Below are 27,161 nucleotides of genomic sequence, written 5' to 3'. Positions count from 1 at the left end.
CAAATTAGTTTGACAGCTGTTTCGATGCGACTACCTGTATTCTTCTACCATTTGCTACCTGTAGTAATTATACCATGTTCACTATTCGAGAGGGCAAGCACCCAAATTACTGAGTAATTCAAAGTTGACAAACAGACGCTCCCCCGTCCTAACCCATTTTTAAAATTGAAAAATAATTTGCAGAATTACAAATTATCTGGATATATATGTTTGTTATTTACATTTATAACTTTATTTAAAGTACAAAAAATTGTTTCGTTTTTTACTTAAACAATGTATCTTTCATGAGAGCCGGTCAATTTGGGGAATTGTTTAAAACATAATATCCAAAAATAATATATGTGTATATAAGTGTTAATGTATAAAAACAGTCCGTTGTCGTTCACACGCTTTCACAATATTTTAAGAAATCACACAGAAACGGAATAATTATTCTCTGAATAAATTTGGTACGAATTTACAAAAGGAAAAAAATGTTAGCCGACAATGAAAATGAATAAAAAAACCAAGACACATTTTATGTATAGTGGGGGGGTAGTACATAGATCTCTCTTATTATAAAGCAAACAAAAAGCATTACAATTTAATCAAGAATTTAATTCTGATTTTAGATTTTTTTGTAGTCGAAACAAGTACAAATCAGGTTAAAATATTAACTTGAAATATCCCGAACATGCAATAGAATCTTTATTATTTATTCGTGTCTTCATTTCATTGTTTGAAACATTGAATGCAATCAGTATTTTAATTACGATCAAATCGAAATATTTTTTTTTTTTTTATTTTGGTTAACGAAACCAGACGCATTTTTCAGCTGAGTATGTATGTAACGGAGGAATAGTTCGGGGTAACAAATTGGCCGCCAATTCTTTTTCAATTTATAAATAGTGTTTATACATAAGTGAGAGCTATGTTTTATTTTTTATTTGTGTGTTGTATATAGATGTAAATTAGTTTTTTTTTATGAAAAATCATCATTATATGACGAACCAGCACTATAATTGGACATTTTTGGTAAATTAACCACGTCACGTCGGAAGGATGATAAATTATGAATGAATCTGAAAGAAAGTACAATGTATCAGTAGGTTTTTCAAAAGGATCGAGACGATGCCTGTAGCACAACTCTTACTTCTCCTTATTTTTAGTAGAAACGTTCCGTTCAATTCCATTCATTAGATCCTCAAAACATTGAGCCATAATTTGCTGTTTTTCTATTGGTTGTGCGCGTAGAATATTTTCCTTAAGAGTTCTAGAAAGAAAAAAAAGTATAATTAATTGTAATTTTCGACTGCATGAAAAAAATGATAAAAATGATTCACTCACCGGAAATAATCTTCATACAATAATATAAGAACTAGCAAAGGTTTGGACATGGACCATTGGTTTTTGCAATCTTCAGCCATGACATTGTTCATTAGAGTTGACATCATGTTTTGTAGAATGTCAGAATTCATTTTAACAACCTATGGACAGGCAAAACATGAAAATACAAATTATAACAAGTAAAAAAGCTATAAGTTCGACCGGGCCGAACTTTGAATACCCTCCACCATTTGGAACGAATTGGGCAATTCTCAAAAACAATCACATCCGTTAAAAATTCTGTTAAGATCTTAAAAATAACGAAAGTCTTAAATATACAAAGACGTGGACCTGCACAGAAAATTTCCTGTCATAGGCTGTAGTATCCATTACGAACTTGAAATACCAAATTTGAAAGAATTCCGGTAAATAATGTCGCTTAAATCAATAAAGTACCGAATATAGGGAGGTACCATTATATGGGGGCTATACCAAGACGTGGATCTGCACAGAAAATTTCCTGTCATAGGCTGTAGTATCCATTACGAACTTGAAATACCAAATTTGAAAGAATTCCGGTAAATAATGTCGCTTAAATCAATAAAGTACCGAATATAGGGGGTACCATTATATGGGGGCTATACCAAGACGTGGACCTGCACAGACAATTTTCTGTCTTAGGCTGTAGTATCCATTACGAACTTGAAATACCAAATTTGAAACAATTCCGGTGAATAATTTCGCTAAAATCATCAAAATACCGAATATCGGCAGGTATCGTTATATGGGGGCTATACGAAGACGTGGACCTGCACAGACAATTTTCTGTCTTATGTTGTAGTATTTATTACGAACTTCAAATACCAAATTTGAAACAATTCCGGTGAATAATTTCGCTAAAATCTTCAAAATACCGAATATCGGCAGGTATCGTTATATGGGGGCTATACCAAAACGTGGACCTACATGGCCCATTTTTAATACTAAAAGTCCTGCAGACATAATATACATTTGTGTAAAATTTTATCAATCTACTTCAATTCGTTCGGAAGCTAGAGAGATTTCCACAGACGTACGAACATCACTAAACATCACATCACGGACATCACTAACTTTATGGGGTCCATGATGAACATTTAGGGATGTTACAAACGGAATGACAAAGTTAATATACCCTCCTTTCCAAGGTGGAGCGTATAAAAATCAATTTTAATTCTTACCTCTAAAAATCTCGCATTTTCAGGTGTTAAACTGCGTAGTTTCTTGTTGGGGAATGTAGACACTGAAAGTTAAATATATAGAAATTTATAGATATTCCGGCGATCTGGACTGGCAAGTTTACTTACTTTTCAATTGTAACTGTTTAAATATATAGGATATAATGCTATCCAAAATGGAACAACAGGTTATATAAATAGTTGAATCTGGAGGTGTTACAAAAAGATAAAAAGCAAACATTAATTCAAATTATTTCTCGCTTTTAATAGCACGTAACCCGAACACTTACCCAAAGCCGTAAAACCTTTAGATAAACTTTCAAGAATGTAAACAAATGCACCAGGTTCTAACCCAGCCAGAAAACTAATATGCTCTTGAGATAGGCAGTTCAATAAATTGAAATAGGATGATGCCAATTTCGGATATTCCTAAAAAGAAGACGGATTAAAAAATATAGCCCGACCTTTTCATAATCTACTTACCAACAAATCGTTTTGTTGTATAGACATTATCATTTTTGCCGCAATGTTTAAAACATTATCCAATGTATCATCACCGTATAGCTTGAAAACGCCAAAATTCACATAATTGCCACCCAATGCATTTTTCAATATGGTAAAGCATACCGAGATGCCTTTTAAACGCATTGGATATTGCTGATCGCGGGGTACATCTAAATGCAGTATACGATTTCCGTATATACAGATGAGTTTTGAAGCCTCTCTAAACAATAGTATGCCCATTGGACTTGAGACATTGCCTTGCAGGCGTTGGGTGCGACAATGGAGCAATTCGGCAAAAAGCTTAAGGACAGGTGTTGTAACAGCTGGATCATGGGCCCACAGTTCCACTGCACGTATCAACATGGGCAAATAGTCCGAGTAGTAACTTCAAAAACAAATGAAAAAACTTTACTAAAATTTGAACTATTTTAAAACCTAATTGCAAGAAATCGAACACGAAATGTGTTTTAATCTCTTTGTATTCCCTAAAAAACAATATCCAAATGCATACACTTACAGCCACTCGAACAGCATGGTATAAGGAACTCGTGATGTTAGTGGTTGGGCCAGACCACGCAGATCACGTGCCAAACCAATTATAGCCTTTTTGGCCTCTTCATTGGGAAAGCTATTGGCATCCATTAAAACCGGCCCAAGTGATTCAAATTGATCTGCAAAGAAACAAGTGAGCTCATGAACATTAACACAAAAAATAAAAATTAAACAAAGTCACTTACTTGTTAAGGGATTTAAAAAGCTATAAAAACGTTCTTCGTCTTCTCCCAAGTCAAACATTAAAAGACGTCCCAGTGATGTGTAAAACATTGTGCGACAACGCATTTCAGTTAGTGATGAATTTGTACCCAAGAATGGAAAATGTTCGCTCTACAAAAAATCACATGATAGTAAAATGTTTAAATTCCATGAATTATAATGCCTACCGTATGGTGTGTCAACATGAACTGGACTTCCTCCAATTTAGCCAATTTCCTCACAGAATTAAAGTGCACCGATAAATCTGACAACAACATCAAGGTTTTTGTTATAATTTGTTCTGAATGACCCCAAAACTTTAGATTTGTAATACTGGAAATATACAGAGAAAATGAAACTGAAATGTGAATGTTTGATACTTGGAAAAAAGGGGTGAACATCTTACATTTTACGATTTATAAAACTCAATAGCATTTGCTCATCGCTTATGCCAAAAACCTCATTCAATCTTTTATACACATTGGGCTTTTGTGTTTGCTCACTGATATTCATTTTTCGTACTTGTTCCAGAAAACTTAGGATGGCTAATTCCAATTTTTCACAGCCTGCTTGTGGTAGTCGAGCATCAGTTAATCTCATCAATTGAAATACCCTTATGATCAATTCGGCGTCCATGGTATCGTGATCGTCATTCGAGTTCACAGTAAGACGGCCCACTATGGCCGAGCCAATGATATACACCAACCATGTCAGCTGCAGCTCATGAATGGTAACATTTATAGGATCTGCGTTTGGCGTCTGCAGTAGGCTTTCATATTCGCTGGCTTTTTGGTCGAAGTGTCTCACCAACAATGAACATGTTTTATCGTATTCACAACGTTCGATAACCGATAATTGTTCCAACTGTTGCAGCACCATGCACAAATCATCCAGTGGATCATCCATGTGGTCATTGACAATGGCAGGAACGGCATTCAAACGTGATTCAACATAGGCTTTTGTAACTTCCGGTGTATATGTACCCAACAAATGTGGTTCGGGTGATTTAACGTATGGCACTGAGGCAACCATTCTCTGCCACAAAGTAAGTAGGTAGTGGACACTATTTGGAGCAAATTGCCACATCTATGAGGATGAAGTTATATATGTGTATTCTAAGTTTTCGACTTCTATGAGGCCACAGATGCATCCCTTACCTGAAGTGATTCAACTGTAAATTTTGCTATTAGAGCCAAAGCTTCTGGATAACAAGGCACAGCAATCAATTCTCCTAGTTGGTAATTCGATTTTAGACGTGCTAAAAGACGGCAAAATTCGTGATAATTGTCTGGATCACGAAGTCCCTAAAAAAAGGCACTGTTTTAGAAAAGAGTATAGGCATTTGGAATTTCATTTACTTACATGCAAATTAACCAATATGTTTTTTACACCTTCCACTAGGTGAGTGAGAAACTTGTTGCGCTCTGAGTTACTAAAAAGTGAACGCCTCACGGATGTCATCTATAAAACAAATAATTACGGATTTTTAATTTTCCTTAATTAGGAGTCGTGCATGGATTTCGGATATGTATCCGGTATTTGCAAATAGGAACCGATTTGGTGATTTAACTCCTTTTTTATTCATTCAGTATTTTCAAATAGAAATCGGTTGAAAGCATAAGCAATAACTTGACATTTAGAACTACTATTCAAGAGGTGTCTGTCTCATATAAATTATGGCCTGATGTAATTTTACTTTGTTTTTAATGGGATCGATTACATTTTTCTCCCAAAACTTTTAAGATAGACACTATCACTCACCTGCACCAAACATGACAGGGAATAACTGGCTAAACCATTTGGTAAAATTTGATACAAGTCGAAAAACAACTTCAATGTGTTTGGATCCAGAAATGCGGGGCGCCAAGATGCTGGAATTTGTACACTATTCATATCATCTGAAGACTCGTCTGTCGAACTACCAATAAAATCGAAACTCAAGCAGTTCTTCGTTAAACGCAACACATGTGATATAAGGCTGAAATAAAAATATGTATATCAAAATATACTTCTCGTACAAAAATGTTAATATTTTTATAGCATACTTAACATAAGCCTGTTGGGCTTCATCCATGAAATTGATTGTTTTGCTATTATCTCGTGCCGTGACCAGTAGATTACAAGATAATAGAAATATATCATACAATTGTTGATCACGAAATGAGGTGGCAATTTTACGACTTGTTGAAAAGGTTATATGGGCATCCACTTCCACAATGGAGTTCATTTCCAAAACAAGTTGTGATAATATTTGCACACCAAATGTACAATGTTCAACAGATCCCTGGAAAAGACAAATGTTTGCATTTATTTCTATTTACCATTCTCAAACGGAAGCGAATACCTGTAAAAATGTTTTAACGTCTTCCAACAAGGTTTGAAACACCAGCTCATTTTTATAGGTATCAAACCAACCATATTTTGTTATTTTTGCAAGTAGTGTAACCAATGACTGGACCACAAAATGTTGTAGGTTTGGTCTATTTGCCAAATAGTTTAAAACGTAACTCCTAAAAAACAGGCAATTGTTTGAAAATGTAATTAAATGTGATTTCTTAATAGTTGTACCTGATGTCAATGCGTTGTTCCAAATTGAGTCCCTGTATGAGCTTTGTTAGCGTTGTTGCCGCCAAAAGCTGGGCATAGCTGGAATCCGCACGATCCAATAGCATTTGACATTTGGGCAATGCATCTTGACTGCTTACAAACTGTACAAGGGTCTTTTCTGCATTGGAGCGTAATACAGAATCTGTAGCTTCGTACAACTGTTTGCATAGGATTTCTAATTGTTGAATTTCCTAAACAGAATGAAACGGTTTACCAAAAAATTATTTCTTTTTTTTGCACATCTCAGAGCTGCATCATAACCTCTAAAGAAAAACACCGGACCGGTCGGTGTTGCATACATTCAATATTTATGTAAATGCAATTTATTTGCGATTACATTTAATACTTTTGTGTTGAAATTACTCCCGTGCATATTTTACAAATCATAGATTTTAATTATAATTAAATCATACCATTATTTTTATTTCTGTTGTTTCTTCTGTTTTCTATCGTTGCAAACAATTTTTATTGCAAATATCGAGGCAACTCGATAAAGGGTATAGACTTTCGCGAAAATCGGTACTAGGAGTATAAATTATGTGTATCCAAATTCTATTCCTCAAATGTGTTTTTGTTTTGAGTTAGTTTGTATATTTTTTATTAAATTTATTTATTAAAATACTTCAAAAAAATCTTTTCCCTACTATAAACAGAGTTCGCTCGCCATTTTTATTTTCTTTTCGATCAGGGATTTATAGGTCGACAATGACTATTTGATAAATAGACTTATTAGCTAAATTCCATAATATGGAAGAATCCATGGTACAATGAATTCAAGGTAGGGCAGAACTACCATATGATTTCAATTTTTTCATTTTTCTGGCTTAATATGTCAACTTCATATGCTTATGTGTGTGTCTTCTTTTCAATAATAAACAATTGTTCAGAAAATATTCAAATTCGGGCGTTTTCAAAATGCTTATTGCAACGAATGCATCGACAAAATCTACAGTTTTTGTCGCGAAATAACAAATAAGAGATATATAGAACATGATTTTGAAAAGAAATTTTGACCTTTCATTCAGTTATCGCGGTTTTCAATTATTTTTTCAAAATCAATGCAACAAGTTGTTTGCTTTTTTATTGTTTTGATAGTAATTCTGACATTACAAGCCAAACAGGTAGACCTCTATACTTGCAATTTTTTCAAAGTTGACCTACCTTCTCTTCATTGTACCATGGAAGAATCTACGATTTTTATCCTTTTTGTAAGTGACAAAACCATGGTAAAGTTAAGAAGGTAAAGCCATTTCAATTAAGCAAATCCATCTCTGCATTTTCTGTAATTTACCTTGTAAAATCCTACCGCATAGAAATATAAACATAAATTTTGACAATGAAATGTCAAATGAATAATTTTGAAAATATTTTAAGCATATGATTACATGGCTTTAACTTCTTAATTTTTCCATGGGCAAAACATTTCCATACCTTAATAACTCGTAAAACATTTAACATTTGGGCAAAATTAAAAGGAAGGAAGAAAAATGCAAAAATTAAAAGAAAGAACACAAAATGGTTTTAAAGGACATATACTTTTTTGATTTTTTATATTTTTTGGATATAGAATTATAAGTTTCAGAACTTTCGTTTTTTTCTATTTAAAATTGTCGCATAGGTTATTTACATACAACTCTTTTACAACATTTGTACCACGGTGAAACAGTAAATTGGATAGGTTATTTTGATACAGTTTTCTCCGGGGTTGACATTGGTATGTCAAAAATATTACAATAGACTACCTGCATTTTCCACCATGATGTAGAGGGTGAGATGAACAAACTGCGAACAACTTCACACTGCTGTCATTTCTAAGTCAATCGTCCGACAGCTGTTAAAATTATTCCAGTGACAGCTCATTATATATTACCCATGGTAGAAGAATACAGATAGTCACATCGACACAGCTGCTGGGACAAGGAAATGTCAAACCGATTTTGGAAAAGAAAATGTTGAATGACAAATTATTGAAATTTTTAAAAATTGTTGAAAAAAGCTAATTATATTATTATATTATATTATTATACTATATTATTATTATAGCCTCTGAATGACGTTGTATAAGAAAACATATACAAATCTACTTATATTTGAAAAAAAAAACATTCAACAATTTTTGATGTATAAATGTTTCCTAGCGTTGATGCATGATTCATCTACCATGGTATTTATGTTAGTAGTACATATACGGAATTGCCAGAAAATTATCAGTACGAGCATGGCTTAATAAGAAATGTTGCTCAACTTTAAAGAAACTAGAAAAATGCAACTCTTATAGTGTCAAATAGGCTTTTAAATATACAACACAAGATGTGTATATGTTTTGACAGAATAAGGACATCATAGGGGGTAGCTTTGTTCTACCTGCAGTAATTTTGCCATTACGCTTAACCAATCCAATGGCATATAACTATTATAACATTTCCTATTAAAAGTAAGTTTACACATAATAAATCTACTGGATTTCAATTGTCAGTTCCATTGCGTATACATAAAATGAAACCCACTGGATTTTATAGTCGATTATATTTGACGTATAAGCAATGAAGTGGAAATTTAAAACCACTCGATTAGCAACTGTGTCGATCGGTCTCAAAAAAACTAAAATACTTATAATAACTACAACAGCAATAAGATTTTTGGTAAAAACCAGACTAATTTAATTGTTAATATTATTGTGATTTTTTAATTATGACGTTCAATTGTGAATTATAACAAAGTGAATGTAAACGTACTTTTATTCTTCACACATAAAAAGTACGACATACGCTTACAATGGCAAACCGTATTTTGTTTCTACATGCCATGCGTCCTTACTTATTTCATTTAGATGCAGTCATATTGTGTTATAAAGTTTCGTTCAGTTCGTGAAGTTTCGTTTAAAAGAGATATAGGTGTGGTAGAACTGTCAAAAGTGTCGCTTATTATTGTGGTGGAGGATATAAATTTGTTAGCAGAAGAAAATTATTTTTTTAGCTTGTAATGAATATTTTACTTGAAAAAGAACTGAAATAATATAGCAAAAATAAAAATAGCACAAATTTTGTGAATTATTAAGCACAAAACGTAAGTGTATGTGTGTGAAATGCAGTGTAAAGTTTTAAGGTGTGAATTATGAATACGCGAATCGGTCGGAAAAAATTCTTCATACATATAGATGTGAAAAAATTAAATACATTAATAAGAAACCCCCCGTCCACCCCCACCTCGCTCTGATTCTTCTCTTTGCTTGTGTATGTGCCTGTAGTGAGAATAAATAAATGAGAGCCGTGTAATTGTGTCTCCTCCAGTCGATGATGATTTTCCATTTCATTTTCCAAGAGTGAGTCAAAAGTGATTTGGTTCTTTGCTTGGTGTGAAAACAACCACTGTATGTATGCATGAAGGCAGGCACAGGCAGGCAGTCATTTTATCGTCGTCAAGTTGTATTGTGTCGATACACTCTCTCCGTCTCACTCAGTTTTTTTCGTTGTATTATTAATCAAGTGTTCCCCCTGTGTCGTTAGTTCGTTCGTTCGTGGTGGTGCAAATTGCAATTTTGGATTTTGGTGTACAAAAAACCAACCAAAAGAAGAAAATCGAAGTTAGTGAGAGAATATTGTATCGTATGTGACTAGATTAGAATTAATAAAAAAAATATTAAATAAAAACACCAGTGGTTTTTGTTGGTACATTGTACAAATTTTGTTTTAACGGCATTTCCTAATTTGCATACGATAGTAATTTTTTTTTTGAAGAGCAATGAAACTGAAACAGAAATGAATAAATTTCACCCCTTGTACTACTAAAAGTACGATCGAAGTCTCGAACGGAGGAGGAAGACATTAGAAAAAATATACATATACATACAAAACGGCAAAAGTAAAGAGAAGAAAAAATTGTGTGTGGAGAAGTGGTGGAGCGGACGTCAACTGTGAACGAAGCACAAGAAAAAAGGAGAATCATTTATACAGCAGTGTTTTTTCAACAGGAGAAAAACGATACGAGAGTACTCCCAGGCAATTTAACAAAAAGAAAAAGTAATATATTCGGAAAATTATCAAGAAATTGCGAATTTGTCGGCCGGACTAGGATTGTTGTCATCCGAGGCGGAGACCAGCGTAGTGAAAAAAAACACCTAGGTGAGTTGTAACACATATGTACTGGGAATTGAGTTCCTGGTAACTAAATTGTCAAGATAATTTATTAGAACTAACACCGCACCTTTTCGTAACTTTTTTCTTCTCATTTGCCACCCCCTGACGCCCGCCGACCCGTTCGTTTGCCTGTTCGTGTTCATCATCGCCGTCATCATCATCATCGCCGTATTCAACTCAATCTCACAATTTGCGGCCTTATTCGAACCTCCACCTTTAAAGATATAGAGATTTTCACCATCATCATCAAAACAAAAAAAATTAAATCAGCAGGAAAATAATAATTATTTGCATTCGAACCTAAAGGAGTTGGAAGAATCAGCAGCTGCCGAGTACACTTGTCGGCCGTAATTCTTTTTTATACAAAACCCCACTGCACAGGGAACCATCAAATAGACCACACATATACGCACGCACGCACGCACACACATTATATATAAAAGTCTACGAAAATGAATGAGTTGGATAGTTTGAGACAAGAAGCTGAATCCCTCAAGAATGCCATACGCGATGCCCGAAAGGCTGCCTGTGACACCAGCTTAGTGCAGGCAGCTGCGTCCTTGGAGCCCATTGGCCGTATACAGATGCGTACAAGGCGCACCTTGCGAGGACATTTGGCGAAAATCTATGCCATGCACTGGGGCAATGACTCACGTAACTTGGTATCTGCCTCCCAGGATGGTAAACTGATTGTTTGGGACTCTCACACTACAAATAAGGTCCATGCCATACCACTGCGCTCGTCATGGGTAATGACGTGCGCTTATGCGCCCTCCGGCAGTTATGTGGCCTGTGGCGGTCTAGACAATATGTGTTCAATTTACAACTTAAAAACCCGTGAGGGCAATGTTCGCGTCTCCCGTGAATTACCCGGTCATGGTGGCTACTTGTCCTGTTGCCGTTTCTTAGACGATAATCAAATTGTGACCAGCTCGGGTGATATGACATGTGGTTTGTGGGACATTGAAACCGGCCAACAAGTAACCTCGTTCTTGGGTCATACAGGCGACGTTATGGCGCTGTCGCTGGCACCCGCTTGTCAAACATTTGTGTCGGGCGCTTGTGATGCCTCCGCCAAGCTATGGGACATCAGAGAGGGCGTTTGCAAGCAGACATTCCCTGGCCACGAATCGGATATAAATGCGGTGACATTCTTCCCCAACGGCCAGGCATTCGCAACAGGTTCAGACGACGCCACCTGTCGTTTGTTTGATATACGTGCCGATCAAGAATTGGCCATGTACTCGCACGACAATATCATCTGTGGTATTACATCGGTGGCATTCTCAAAAAGTGGACGTTTACTGTTAGCTGGCTATGATGATTTCAACTGCAATGTTTGGGACACAATGAAGGCCGAACGTTCGGGCATATTGGCCGGCCACGATAATCGGGTCTCCTGTCTGGGTGTGACCGAAAATGGTATGGCGGTAGCAACGGGCTCATGGGATTCATTCTTGCGTGTGTGGAATTAAGGAGGAAACATAACGACAACAAAAACAACATTACATTATGTTTTAAGTCAAAAAAAGAAAAACCAACAACAACAAATCACAACAAAAATCAACAACAAACAGCCTACAACAAACAAAGATGATGTTTAGTACTATATATTATTATAGTTTAATACAAATAATATGAACAAAACAAAAAGAAAAAAACAACCACAAAATCTGCAAACAAGCAACATAAACCAACAAACAAATGCCGTGGTTTTCGCATATACATATATAATGGGTAAAGTTAGGTTCTGAGGATGAGAATCCGAATCCGAAAGGTCGTAATGCAAAGTTAGATTTTCTATCAGACTAAAAGAATATCCAACAAAACTAGTCTTGTGTTTTGAATATAGTTTACAAATCCATTTCAATTTGATATTGGTTATAATGAGAACAGTATTATATGAATTCACTTATTTATTGGTTGTGCCATAGTGGGCATACCTGTAATAGAAAATGATAAAAAAAAACAACTTACAAATTTAAATCAGTTACTGCTAATTTTTTTAAAATTTATTTCAATGTGTTGTTAATTTAATTATCGTTATAACCATATGTATTTGTAAGTTATATTCAATACAGCACAAATATCCAAATCTAAAACTTAGCGCAAAACTTTGTAATTTCTTTCAGTCCACCGTTAGCTTTTTTACTATTAATACTTTCCTCTATATACCATTTTTCCTTGTTTTTAATTTAAACAAATGATTTGTCGTAATTTTTCGCCAAATCATAATCTCAATATCCTGAAACAAATTTGTCCTGGCATAAAATATTATTTATATTTTATTAGACAAAGAAGGAGAACAACTATACATGAGAAATAACACGCGCGCAATTTACACGCACATTCATTTTTACACAAATCTTAACTTAAACGAAAAGTGAAACTGCATAACAAACAACATACGCGACACGAAAACACACACACACACAAATATACTATTCAAAACAAATTTGCAACAATAAAAAAGCGATATATAAATGGTGAAAAGTTGAAGGCTTGATTAACAGCAGAAATGTTAGTCAATCATAAAGGAAAAGATATATACACACCACATACCATGGTAGACGAATATAGGTAGATGCATCAATGCTTGAGAACATTGATATGTCAAAATTGTTGAATGTTTTTTTTTTTTTTTTTTTTTTTCAAAAATACGTATATTTATATTTATTTTTGTACACGACGCCATTCGGAGGTTGTTATGATATGCATTTTTCTAACACTTTTTACAAATTTGAATGATTTTTCATTCAAAATTTAAATTTCAAAATAGATTTGACAGTTCATTGTCCCAGCAGCTGTGTCGATGCGATTATCTGTATTCTTCTACCATGCCACATACTTTAAATATACGTTATGTATATTCGAGTCGGCTGAAAGTGGTTCAAAATTCACATAATTTTTACCACTATGGGATTATACTACCTGTTTTCTTCCTGTATGTCGTATGATGCCCTATTTCAAACAATAATAATAATATTAATATACAATGACGTCAATGGATAATAATCGTCGTATATTATTCGAAGATGAATTTACAAATTTTCATTTCTAACATTTGAGTATGTTGTCTAAAAATGTGCATGGAGATTGTTAATCAATCATTTCGATTTCTATAAGAAATTCCCTCCCTAAAAAAGTAGTCAGCAATTTCCCAAAACCTTTCACTTCCTTTTCTCAATGAAACCCTTAGTTTATTTTTGGCTTAAATACACATTCAAATACGATTTGAGGAAGAAACCGGCGCCATTTTTCGAACAATTTTTGGAACTCCTCTTCGACAGTATGTGTTATGTGTGACGTATATTTTGTTTTAATATAACAGAGAAAAGTTTAAATAAATATTATTTTTTTAATTTTTCTACCTTAGGGACATTTATTATACATCTACACACACGTACACACACACAGAACCAAATTATAAGAAAAAGTTTAAGAATAAAGCATTTACAAAACCACAGCAAGTTTATTTAAAAATAATGAAAGCAAAAAAGAAGAAGAAGAAGTAAAAAATTAAACAATGGAATAATTCTAGAAAATAAAACACACAAAATAACCAACCACGTCAAACAACAACATGAAGAAACCACAATGAATAATTAATTTAATAAGTCTTACAAAAAAATAAAACCATTTATTAATAATATTTAATTATAATAATGAATCATACACTACAACTTTATAAAAAAAATAAATACAAAATAAAGTTTCGTATTTAAGGACTTTAATTTCTAAAAATAAAAAAAAAACAAAAACAATTTAAAACAAACCAAAACAAATATAAACAAATTTTATATATGCATAAAAATTCTTATAACAAAAAATACAACAAATTAAGAACAAGAAACTAAACTAATCAAAAAAATTTATATAAAAATTAAACTAAGTTAAGAATGTAATAGGAACCGGTACGAGTTGAAAAAACAAAACAAAAAAACTAATGTCATAACACACAAATTATACAATTCTGTCTCGTAAAAAAACCTATTTTTTGTATTTTTCCAAAAAAAGCGACGTCGAAAGAACTTTTTTATATACAACACCACCAGCCAGCCAGCACATTGTATTTGACATTATAAAAGGAAAACAAAAACAGAAAAGCACCATTCATTTTGTCTCCAAAACCAACTGAGACTGACTGAGTAACAATTTCCGACCGACAGACGACAATGATAACAACAAACAGCCTAGTTATTAGTGTAGGGTCATAAAGTAGAACGCACACACAAATTAATCTATTTAGTTTGAGAGGGAGAGACAACAAGTAATGTTGTTGTTGCTCTTGTTGTAGTAGGCTACACGATGAATACTTGGTTTGCATATTTTTTTTTCGAAAACGTTCATGATGCATTAAAAATAATCATAATGATTTCGCGTTTAATATTTTTGGGGCTCACTTTTCATTGTTTTTCTACTTCTTCATCTTCTTAAATTGTTGTTGTTTATTATTACAAGAATGCAAAAATTGTATAAAGGTATAGACTAAAAAGTTATCTGTTATCTTTGAAAAAAAGTGCTTCAATAGATGTCATTTATGCTGTGAGAGAGAGCTTAAGTCTGGTCACTCAATTCTCTCAAAACACAAAATATTCAATATTTTTATGATTTGCTATAATGTATCAATTGTGAAAACAAGACAGTGACTCTGTTTACATTTACATTACCTAAATATGCAGTGAAATATTAAAATATACATCTTAAATAGCAGAAAAATGAATAAATTGTTTTCGAAGTCGAGTGACTTTACTGTTGTCCCAATGATCAACTATAGTGACATCTGCTGGAAGGGGTAAATTTTTAGACTTTTTAGTCTATTCCTTTATTTGTCTATGACCATATGTCAATGCGATACGATTTTTGTTTTGTAAAGGAATCATTCACAATTCTCCATTCAGGTATTCAGAACAAGAGTTTATGTTCAATGTCGGTAAGAAAGGAAGTTGGTCTTTTGTGTTTATCATTTCATTTTTATGGGACATTTTAGGTAGGACGTCATTTTCTCAACATCGGCATTAACACACGAAAAGTTTTATCAAACTAAAATACTAGATTTTCAAGAGATACAGAGGGGCTAGGAAAATGATATATACCTGTCATAAACTCAATTGTTTTCTTCGCAACATTTCCGGTGTCTTGAAAAGTAAATCTTGATGGAAACACATAATTCATAGAAAAATATATCCCTAGATCCTGTAACAAATCTATATTACTTCATTTATGTTAAGATTGTATGGCTTGCTGTGATTTGTAAAAGGAAAGTAAAGTACAGTTGGATTATGTTATAGACATGGTAGAAGAGAATACAGGTAGATGCATCAAAGCTTAGAAACATTGATATGTCAAAAAATGTTAAATGTTTCTTCAAACATAAGTTGACTTTTATATGTTTTCTTATACGACGTCATTCGGAGGTTGTTATAATTCGCCTTTTTCAACAATTTTTCCAAAATTGGTTTGACAGTTCATTGTCTCATGCGTCTACCTATCTTCTTCTACCATGGTTATAGACAACAAATAATATTGCAAGGCACATTTTCCCTATAAATTTTGGCAAAGAAAATTTGAGTATTTATCCCTAAAAGAGGAGATAAATATATTGGGAAAATGACTATTGTTCCCTTTGTTTCAACAACACCCTTTTTTCTTTTTTCAAAAAAAAAAAAAAAAAAAAAAAACTTTCTGTGTCTCAGACCCAAATTAAAGCTAAGTTTGTCTTATTTTGTATCCAGCTGTTGGTTGAAAATTTCTTGTAATAGTTCTGTAATCTCTTGCATTTACCAAAAATAACGTTTATAACGATTGCCAACTGGCAGTTGATGAAATATGTGTTATTGCTTCACATTATTATGTTTGAACAGTAAGCGAAATTTTCAAAACCGAATTGTTATAAACAAAATCTATTTCTCTTCTCATAATTCGAGGCAAATAATGTTGGCTTAAAATTAAAAACTACTTCTTCATATTAGTAATTATTACAACAATAAATATTTGAAATATTTCTAAATAAAAACTAAAATTTGGTTATTCATTTCCTGTTTATCTGACAGCCAGCCAGCCATTCTGAGTTCCTTCGAAAACAAAAGTAAAATACCGTTGGTTTATAAAGCTCTTTAAGTTTAAGTATATTACAAGCCATATTAATTTTAATAAAGCGCACACACACACCAATACAGAGGTTCTTATGTTTTGCCTAGTATAAACCACTAGAACCCTAACTAAATCGAGATTCTTAAAAATTAATCAAACCAGTTAGTTTTTTTTTTTTTTTTTTTTTTTTTTTTTTTGAATTACTTGCATTTAGAATCTTGTATTCGTTTTTTTGTGTTTTTTTATTACAAAAGAATTACGAATCTATGCGTTTTTAATTTATACGCACAAAGCAAAACAATATTTATTTTGAAGAAACAAAAATAAAACAAATTATTATATCATTCTTATGTAAATGTATTATTTTTATAGTTATAAATAAAAATATATATTTTTATTTTTAGAATATTTCTTCAGTCTATATTATATACATTGAAAACTACACTACTACTACTATATAATAACTATATACATGATACTTCATTATTTGTTTATTGTTGTTGTGTTTTTATGTTGATTCTCGTGTTTGAAAACGTCATTTTCACACACACACATACTAATGAAAAAGTAAAACCAAAAAAAAAAAGAATGTAAAACAAATCATCTCCTTACATTAATGTCTATGTTTATGCTTATTTATTTTATTTCTTTATTTAATAATTAATAAAACGACAAATATATTTGTTCCCTTTTTAGAATGTATATCATAATATAATAGTCCCAACAAAGAAGTGCAACGGTCATGCATACAAAAAAAATAAAAATTGTGACTTTAATTCTTATAAGCTTACCAAATGACATGTGTAAATAATTGAAAAAATGAAAACCGCCCACTCTCTCCCCCTATCATTAGGTGTGTCTGGTTACCCTAAAATTTGTAACAATTGTTACAAATTGTTACTGGAAGTCGTCTGTTAACCCGAAAGTTCTGCAGAAGGGAGCGGTTGGAGAGAAAAATTTTGACAGTTCTTTCAGTGAGAGTTTGCAAATTCTTGTTGGAAAAATTTCTTCTTGCAATTTCTTGCAACTCTTCTTCTCATTCATCGACATTCAATCAGATGTTTTCTATTGTTTGTTTATTTATTTTTCCTTACAAAAGAGTATAAAACTACCTTACTCTCTCAGGAAGAAGTTGCTGGACAATTCCTGCAGGAAAAGTTATCAGACACACCTAGTGCATCATGTGCTTTACGCTTTAGTGTGGTTCCCGCCAAGCTGTATTATAAAGGATCTAGTAAGGGGAATATAGGTGAGAGCGAGTCGTTAAAAAGTTTTCTGACAGGTCTGAGTAGTATTCATATTGAAGAGATTTTCAACATGGCATACAGAATCTTCAATCAGTTTTTCCTAGTTTTTTTTTTTTTTTTATTTCTAAGTTCTCTTATTTTTACAACATTTTGGATTTTTAATTTTCTTTTCATTTGAAAAATCCCATACCAACATTTATTATGATAATAAGCACTTCATTCGGCCGTTCGTTCAATCGTTCATATTTAATATAATATACATACAAACATCATATAGAACGAAGTATAACCACAGACGGGCCGATATATTGACCTGCTCTAACAGACAGCCCATATCCATACAACAGCCAGCACTACAAAACATCATACATTTACATTGCCATTGCCAATTTTCACACTTTTTTCACACGCAGTGCAAAACAACAAAAGGAAAATAAAAAACACACATACACACCCATATATAGTAATAAATTTTCAAAGGGTCATATAAAATCTAACATAAAACAACTAATAATAAATACAAATCTTAATAATAATAAAAAAAAAAACAAACCAAAACATACATACATACACGCAACAGACTTTCTTTCCAGAAAAAATGCAAAAGTAAAAAAAAACAACAAAGAGGAAAGCCCAATAAAATAATAATTCTAATACGAAACAAACAAAAGTTACACCCATCAGAAAAATTATAAACAATTGAAATTATTCAATGAACATAAAAGTAACAACAAAAACCAAAATTGAGATAAAAAATTGACATCTAAAAGGAAAAAAGGAAACTCATATTTAAAAATCTGTAATTATAAAAATTAAAAATAAAATTTAAATAAAAATACATTTGCTTAGTTAGTGTAAAAGTTTATTTTTATTTTCAATTACTTTTCCAGTACGATTTAATTAATCAGTGTTCTTTTACATTAGACTACTATTGTACAAAAAAAAGGACTTCCAGTACCACATTTTCTTTTGCAAACGGTATTTGTGAGAAAAAAATATATAGTTAGGTAAGAAATTTAGGTTTTTTTGAGGCTTTGTAGCATGGTAGGAGAATACAGGAACGCTGAAAACATTGATATGTCAAAAATTTTAAAATGTTTTTTCATATATGGTTTCTTATACGATGCCAAATTAACGTTGTTATGATATGCATTTTTCAACAATTTTGACTTCAATACAGCTGCTGGGACAATGTCAGGGCGATTTTGAAATTGAAAATCGTGAATGAAAAATTATTGCAATTTATAAAAATTGCTGAAAATACATATCATTACAATCTCTGATTTGCGTCAAAACACTTTCAAATTTTTGACATATCAATGTTCCCAAGCATTGATGCATCTACCCATGGTACAATGATATCAAGGTAGGGCTATGATACCATATGATTTCAATTTTTTTTATTTTCTTGGATTAATATGTCATCTTTATTTGTTTATGTATGTGTTTTCTTTTCAATAACAAAAAATTGTTCAGAAAAGATTAAAATTCGGATGTTTTCAAAATGTTTATTTCATCGTATGCATCGACAAAATCTAGAGTTTTTGTAGCGAAATAATCCTTTAGAGATATATAGAACCTGGTTATGAAAAGAAGTGCTGACCTTTCATTCAGTTTTCGCGGTTTTCAATTATTTATTCAAAATAAATGCAACAAGTTGTTTGATTTTGTTATTGTTTTGATACTATTTCTGACATTACAAGCCAAACAGGCAGACCTCTATACTTGCAATTTTTTCAAAGTTGACCTACCTTCTCTTCATTGTGCCATGCATCTACCTATATTCTTCTACGATGCTTAATACAATAAATGTCTCAATGTTTGCATGAGGTTTACACAAGACGATTGGTTTTCTATCTGAGTTCTATTAAACTACTACAAGACATACAGATCCGGTATTGTAGTCACAGTCTATTATATTTCCAAAAGAGTGAATGCAAACAATTTCGATATAAATGTCAGATTATGAGAAGAAGACTGAACAAGCTTTATTTTATTGCCAGAACTTAATAGATTCCTCCCCGATACGTCTAGAATTCTCAGTAAGGAAAAAAATATTTCCCCAATTCGTTCGCTTTTATAATACTTTTAGGTAAGCGGACAATTCTCTACTCGATGTACAGAGTGAGATGAAAAAACTGCAACCAACTTCAGACTGCTGTCATTTCTAAGCCACTCGTCCGACAGCTGTTAACATTATTCCAGTGACAGCTCATTATATGGTTTACAAGCGTGCAAAAGAATTTTGGTGGGAACTTTCCAGAAAAAAAGTTATTCGTCGGCTGGATAACCACAAGTGGCTATCGTTAGAGCACTCCAGCATTTAAAAGTGAATAAATCTTTTGTGTCTCGTACCATCGCTCGTTACCGTGATACTGGTAGCGTAGCCCGACGTCAAGGAATTGGACGGAAGAAAACTCCAACATCAGCAGAAATGGTTCGAAAAGTAAAAAAAGAGACTTGATCTAAACCCGCGTCATAGTGGCCGAAAAATGGCTCGTGAGCTGAACATATCGCAATATTCCTCGGGCTCGCTTGGCCGAAAAAGGTGAATTGCCGAATTTGGTTTTCTCCAATGTGAAAACATCGGTTGTCTGTTTATTTGTTTACAATCTGCTGGCCATGGTGATGGTGTGAGCCGCCATAACAGCCGATGGTCGCTCTGCGCTCGTAATAATCGACCGTGGCATCATAATAAATGCCGAATATTATCGCGAAAATATTCTGGAGGGTCTAGTAAAATCTTGGGCACGCAAACATTATGGCCGCAGACATTGGACATTTCAACAGAACTCAGCACCATCGTACTCAGCACGCGCCAACCAAGAATGGTTACAAAATGAGATTCCTCGCTTCATTTCCAGCGCACAATGGCCACCACCAAAATCTCCGGATACCAATCCGTTGGACTATTGTGTCTGGAGTATTTTAGAAAGCAAGGTTGGTACTAAAAATAAAGTGTCGATCACCTCAAGCAAGCACTTCGGCGGGATTGGGCCAAAATACCGCAGAGCAAAATTCGGGCAACGTGTGACTGTTTCATTACCCGTTTGAAGGCCAAAGGTGACCAATTCGAACAAATCCAAACTTATTCTAAAATTGTATGCTATTTCCGACATTCTTTGCTTCATTCAATAAAATTAAAAAAAATGTAAACAATATGGCTTTTGACTTTGTTGCAGTTTTTTTTTATCTCATCCTGTAAACAACTGCTTGTTTTTTTTCGCAAAATTAGGGTTAAAGAACATTTGGATACAAAAGTTCTCACCTGACATTATCGCGTAGGTACCATGGTACAATGAAAATAAAAGTAACCTCATAACAAATTAGCATTCCCAGCTCTGCATTTTCTGTAATTTACCTTGTCAAATTTTAATGCATAAAAAACAGCTCCCATCTCTGATTTTGTGTGTATACAATGGATTTATGAATATAGACTTTGACAATGAGATGTTGTTTAAAAAATTGTAAACATATGATGGCATGACTTTACCTTCTTAGTTCCACCATGCAGGCGATCTATACAAAATCTAAGCCCGTGCTAGCATACTCTCATTAGCAAATCCGGTTGAAGAAGTTTACCTGGCAAAAATCTAATGTAAACATACTATCACATTTCTATCAAAACCTACTTGTTTAGACTAGTTTAAAATTATAAAAAAATGTCAGTCAGCTGATCTTAATGTACGTATATATAATTAATTTATATTATAAAAACAATATATGAGCACTCTTAATATGCGAATGTCCGACAGAATTTTTTCCTTGGGAAAATGCTCAGATAAATTATCATCGAATATATAGTTTACAATATATATGTAATTAAAGGCATAATTTTCTTTCGATTCTGCATACATATTATTAATTAATTTTTCCAAATGCGTTTGCTTTTTGTGTTTCTCTTTGCAATTACTTCAAAATTGAAAAAAAAAAATCAAAGTTTTCTGTTGATTTATTGTTTGGTAAATCATCGATAAAGATAAAGCCCTTAATCATAGTATATCTTTTCGCACCAAGACCACCACTAAACCATGGTACAATGAAATAAAGATAATCTCATTTCCCAGCTCTGCATTTTCTGTAATTTACCACGTTAAATTTCAATGCATTAAAACAGTTCCCATCTCTGCGTTTATACAATGGACTTATGAAAATTGATTTTGACAGCGAAATGTTGTCAAATGTGTAAGTTTTGGAAAAATTGTAAACATATTACATGACTTTACTTTCTTATAGCACGTTTACGTTGTACAGGATTTAGAAAACCCGGTCATTTTTAATTGTCAATTCCATTGCATATATCTCAAATAAATCTTTATGAAGAATGTTAACCCGGAAAAGGCTTTAACGTAAACATGGCTTTAGTTCTGCCATGCACTAAAATTCGATTAAACTTGTTTTTTGTACTTTGTCCTAAATAAACACAATATAATTGAAATATGTGTGCCAAAGAACAGCTGATTGATTTTTAACGGCGCTCGTTGACGGCGTAGTTTTTCACACAAAACGGCTACGACTTTGTGTTTCGCGCGTTTTTCTGTCAAAAACATTTATTTTGCAGTTTAGAGAGCTTGAGCATAATATATTGTTGATTTGGTTAAAGTTTTGTTTTTGTCAATAAAATTTGTGTGTTGCGATTCGCTAGGACAGTTCTAAAAACGTATATCAAAATTTGCAATTAAGATTTGCGAATGATGCGCAATTCTACAGGTGGAACATCAACTTCGGCCAAAAAGAGTCACAACACTACATCAAAAAATGATGATGAAAAGAACAGTGCAAAGAAATTGGTGCAAGCACGATTACCTTTCAAAGTTATTGCACCCGGTTCATCACCGACCATTGCTGCCGAAGCTGCTACTACGCCTAATGAACGGGATGCCTTGAAAGAGGGCAAAAAGGATGCGCGTAAACGCAAACTTTCATATGAATCGGAGGAAAATGACACGGAAATTGTTCAGGAAGTTGATAATGTGAGCAAAGAAAACGTTGAAATTAAAGGCGGCGCCACTGCCAAGAAGAAGAAAATTACTTCAACAAACAATGAAGATGAAGTTGAATGCATTTCGCTTTTAGATGACGAACAGGAAGATTTAAAGAATAGTTCTCGTGTAGACACATCGTCCTCTAAGGCTGGATCCACACTAAAAACGCCTAAAACAGGAACCAAGGGAAAGTCAAAAGGTGCTGGAACACCGCAACCAACCGTCACACCCGGGAGTGAACACAAGGGCAAGGGTGGTGGTAATAATACAAAATTGCAAATCAAATTGCCACTAAGTGCAGGCAAACGGAATAAACGTCGAAAATCAAAAGCCAATAATTCTTTGGCTAACACATCGGCGCTAGATTCGTCTTTGCAAAATAATTCGTGTGCTGATTCCTGCGATGATATCGAGGAAATATCTGGGGAACTGAATCCACAGAAACGGACTAAACTAGATTACGATGAAGGAACACAAAAGCAAACAAATGATACAGCTGCGAAAGTAAGTACAAACTTAATGGTTTTTATTATGAAGACTTGGGGTTTATCTTCCTGTATAAAGATTATAGGGATACACTTGACTCCATATTTATCAAAATTTCATTTCTTTGTCACACTCATCATTTTTGTGAAACATATGTATGCATGCTTTAACATTTCCCGGGAAGTATATTCTTAGCACACACTTTAAGGTTAATCCTAGGAAAATCCTCTTTAACTATTCAAAATACGCCTTAAACCAAATGCGGTACAGTCTCAGTTTGTCCGAAATAAGTAAATTCATACAATCGTTACCATCTAATAGCGGACATGAATTTCCTATCTAGTCAATTTTCTCCAGATACCATTCTAAATAAAAATATTAAGCTATTATTTTATAATAACAATTATTAAAAGAAATTGATGATCAAACTTAATTATATTAGAAATTAAAATGTATTGTTTTGCTTCAAATTGTATGAGTATTAATTTGGTTTTCAATTGTAGGACAAAGAATCTATACCTTTAGAAACCGATTCTTCTTCCGATGAATGTAATAAATCCGAAAAGGCGACAGAATCTCGTAAAACATCAACGGAAGTTGAGGCACAAAATGAACATAAGAAGTCCGAAAAAAACATATCCAAGAGCATTAAAGGAGTTTTAAACCCATCTTCTGAAAATAAGAAAATTTTAAGTAAAAAAGATAACCTAGAAGAAAGTATTGTAATAGACAGCGATGATAATAGAACTATTGATGATGATGAAGAAAATGAGGATGATGATGATGACGATGATGAAGATGCTGATGATGAAAGAGATAATAATGTGACCGCAAAGATATCAGCAAATACCTCATCAGACAATAATGAGGTATCAAACGTGTCCAAACACAATACCACAATCGAATCCATAAGAGATGAGGATGGGTTAAAAAACAAAAATTTAACACCAAAACAAAAAAAGCTTTTGGAACAGCGACAGAAGGCCCGAGAGGAAAAGGAACGCAAACTACAGGAAGAAAAGCGCAAAAAACAACAAGAAAAAGAAGAAAAAGAGTTGGCAAAGAAACGCGAGCGCGAAGAAAAAGAAGAACAAAAACGCAAAGAACGAGAAGAAAAAGAGGAGCAGAAACGCAAAGAACGTGAAGAAAAAGAACGTAAACGTCTAGCGGAGATAGAAGCAAAGAACGAAGAGAAAAGGAAACGCAATGAAGCTAAAGAAGAAGAACTGCGTAAAAAAGACGAAGAACGCAAGCGTAAAGAACAGGAAAAGGAAGAAGCTGAGCTTAAAAAGAAGAAGGCAGCGGAAGCATTTACTAAATTCTTTGTAGCCAAAACTCCCGCCACTAATCAACAAAATGTTGAGGACGACGAAAACACAGGAGATGGCACCAAAAGCTTGGCATTTCGACCATTTCAAATCAAGGGTGATATGAAACTGGCTCCCATTAGTCGAAAAATTCTCTCTGAGGATGCTAAAAGTCGTGTTGACCATCTCTTGGGATTGCATGGAAGTGCAGATGAGGACGATGAGAAAGTTGTACGAGTCAAACCACTACCAAAATCTAAGTTGTATTTGTCCGAGTTACGTTCAGGACAAATATTGCCAGGTAAATGGAGACGTCCTTCAACAGATTCAAAGGATGATGTGGTCATAGTTGGTAAGTAACATGCAAAACAATCTTTTCTTAGAATTACAACTATAAACACAATGTATTTAATGTAGAAGACGAACTGGAACGTGTTGGCGAAGCCATTGTGGAAGACACTCCTGCGTACATACGTGAAGAGATGCGGGTGAAATTCTATAAATTCCATGACAACCGGCGTCCCCCTTATTATGGTACTTGGCGTAAAAAGTCCAAAGTTATTACTGGAAGGAAACCATTTGCCCAGGATACCGTATGTTATGCTAGCTATAGGCTATACCATATTTCGCAATTTATAATTTTCAATATTTCAGAAATTTTGCGATTATGAGGTGGATTCGGATGATGAATGGGAAGAAGAGGAACCTGGCGAGTCCCTTGAAGATGGCAGTGACGACGACAAAGAAAAAGAATCAGAAGATGATGACTATGAGGTAGACAATGAATGGTTTGTGCCACATGGACATTTAAGTGAAGAAGAAATGCAAAACGAAGATGAACTTGGCGAAGACTGCAATGATCGTGAAGCTCAGAAGGCGAAACTGAAAATTATACAACAAGAATTTGCCCAAGAAATGAAAAAGAAGACCGAAAAAATTAAACCACGTCTTATTGGCTGCATATGGATTGATAGCTCTGGCCGGCAACCAACATCTTGTCCAAGTATTATTTGGGATAAATTAAATACAAGAGCGATGCTATGTTCAGATCCGCCCATATTGGAGGAACCTGAAATTGAAGATCCACCCTCACCATCTGCATCAAATTCCGGATGTGAAAAATCATCGACAGCCGTTGAGAAGATCAAACCTGTCACAATAACTGAAGCGATGGTCAAAGATTTGGTTAAGCTGTTGCATGGAAACAACAAATCCAAGGTGTTCCTTATTAAAGAGTTTATAGCCTATATATCAAAAACTGAAGAGTCCGTAATAAATGGCGAATTTGCAAACCCCCTGAAGAGTGCAATTCGTGAAAAAATTGATTCCATGGCAGAATGGCAAGTTGTGGAGGCCCAACCGCAAACCGCCGATGATCTTAATGAAAGCCTCAAGAAAAAAAAGAAGACCAAGAAACGTCTGTGTTGGGTTGTAAACAAGGAAACTCTTGATAAATTGGATATGTCGTCGTTAAGTTTAACAAATGATTGGGAATACACGTTAACACCAAAATTAAAAGCAGACAAAGGGGAAAATACTAAATTAGAAGAGGATGGAAATCCTAAGTCATCAGGTGAAACTGTAGAAATGAACGGAGATAGTAAAAGTCACGTTGCAACAGTGAATAATATTGTAGATATTAAGGAATCCAAAACAAAGAGTGTAAATTCTCCTATTACAAAATTTGCTCAAGTCCTTACAAAGGCAGAGGAAAAGGCCAATAAAGATGTCGCATCATCTTCCACCAATTGCAATACATCCCCCAAATCACCAAAAGATTCCAGTAACAAAAGAACTACAGAGAGTAAAACCAAAACTTCGCCCGGTCCAGCCAACAAAGAAAAGAAACGGGTGTCTCTTGGCAGAAGTCAACAAGCCGCGACACCTGCTAAAAATAAACTAATCAGTCAATTTTTACAGAAGGGTAGCAATAAAAAAGCTGCCTCGTCCCCTTCAACTGCAACAAAAAGAAATCCGAATGCATCAATTGTGGTTGATGACGACGACGATGTTGTAATACTGGACTAATGACAATAACCTACGACAACTGTATTGGAAATTGTTTGAAGTTTTGATTATTTATTCTTATGGATTGTCCGCTATTGAGTTTTGTCTTTTCTCCTACACATATTTGGCATTGTATTAGGTGCTCCGATATATTGTATTCATATATGTTAGTGTTATAAGTAACCTATCTAACGTTTATTACATTTTATTTAGTTAACAACTCTAGGTGTATTTTTACAAAATAATTTTTATCATTTGAACACGCAACACACACACACTCCCCGCACATAATTACTTGTAGAGCATAAAAGAAGAAAGAAACCATAAACGTTTGTAATTTTAAAAGTTTACAGTTTACATTTTTACACAATAAAATAAGTGTTAATAAGAAAATATTTTTTTTTTAAACAAAATGGAATTTGGAACAAATTATTACTTTTTACGAACAGAAGTTATTAGCAAAGGTAAAATACGGCGGTTGTTTATTTCAAAATGTCAATAATGATCAAAACTT

General features: G+C 33.6%; 3 protein-coding genes across 9 annotated transcripts; 2 read left to right on the top strand and 1 right to left on the bottom strand.

Annotated features, from left to right (window-relative positions):
- Window positions 1-205: 205 nt before the first annotated feature.
- On the bottom strand, window positions 206-7,026 carry LOC101887629 (ran-binding protein 16). Its single transcript, XM_005182771.4, has 18 exons — window positions 6,800-7,026; window positions 6,348-6,577; window positions 6,124-6,289; window positions 5,825-6,063; window positions 5,541-5,757; window positions 5,142-5,240; window positions 4,937-5,083; window positions 4,186-4,865; window positions 3,968-4,112; window positions 3,764-3,911; window positions 3,544-3,697; window positions 3,006-3,411; window positions 2,813-2,951; window positions 2,652-2,729; window positions 2,526-2,587; window positions 1,327-1,466; window positions 1,133-1,252; window positions 206-1,061 (listed from the first exon to the last, which is right to left on the bottom strand). The coding sequence occupies exons 1-18, from the start codon at window positions 6,800-6,802 to the stop codon at window positions 962-964; spliced, it is 3,273 nt and encodes a 1,090-aa protein (XP_005182828.1). The 5' UTR covers window positions 6,803-7,026; the 3' UTR covers window positions 206-961.
- A 2,258-nt stretch (window positions 7,027-9,284) lies between these two features.
- On the top strand, window positions 9,285-17,391 carry LOC101887227 (guanine nucleotide-binding protein subunit beta-1). 7 transcript variants are annotated; one of them, XM_011293925.3, is made up of 3 exons: window positions 9,285-9,452; window positions 10,357-10,507; window positions 10,745-15,969. In XM_011293925.3, the coding sequence occupies exon 3, from the start codon at window positions 10,975-10,977 to the stop codon at window positions 11,995-11,997; it is 1,023 nt and encodes a 340-aa protein (XP_011292227.1). In that variant the 5' UTR covers window positions 9,285-9,452; window positions 10,357-10,507; window positions 10,745-10,974; the 3' UTR covers window positions 11,998-15,969. The 7 variants fall into 7 exon arrangements, 6 of the variants coding, with proteins under 6 accessions (XP_011292227.1, XP_058977741.1, XP_019892060.1 ...); XM_059121758.1 differs by having other exon boundaries at window positions 10,343-10,507; XM_020036501.2 differs by having other exon boundaries at window positions 9,285-9,458.
- Window positions 17,392-22,375: 4,984 nt separating this feature from the next.
- LOC101901691 (chromatin assembly factor 1 subunit A-B) lies at window positions 22,376-27,019 on the top strand. Its single transcript, XM_011293918.3, has 4 exons — window positions 22,376-23,351; window positions 23,837-24,992; window positions 25,058-25,233; window positions 25,295-27,019. Exons 1-4 carry the CDS (start codon window positions 22,554-22,556, stop codon window positions 26,666-26,668), a joined length of 3,504 nt encoding a protein of 1,167 aa, XP_011292220.1. The 5' UTR covers window positions 22,376-22,553; the 3' UTR covers window positions 26,669-27,019.
- The last annotated feature ends 142 nt before the right edge of the window (window positions 27,020-27,161 follow it).

The sequence above is a fragment of the Musca domestica genome, unplaced genomic scaffold, assembly GCF_030504385.1.
Source record: "Musca domestica strain aabys unplaced genomic scaffold, Musca_domestica.polishedcontigs.V.1.1 2, whole genome shotgun sequence".
NCBI classification, from domain to species: domain Eukaryota; kingdom Metazoa; phylum Arthropoda; class Insecta; order Diptera; family Muscidae; genus Musca; species Musca domestica.
Note: the sequence above shows the minus strand (reverse complement) of the source record. Positions and strands in the feature narration are given on the sequence as shown.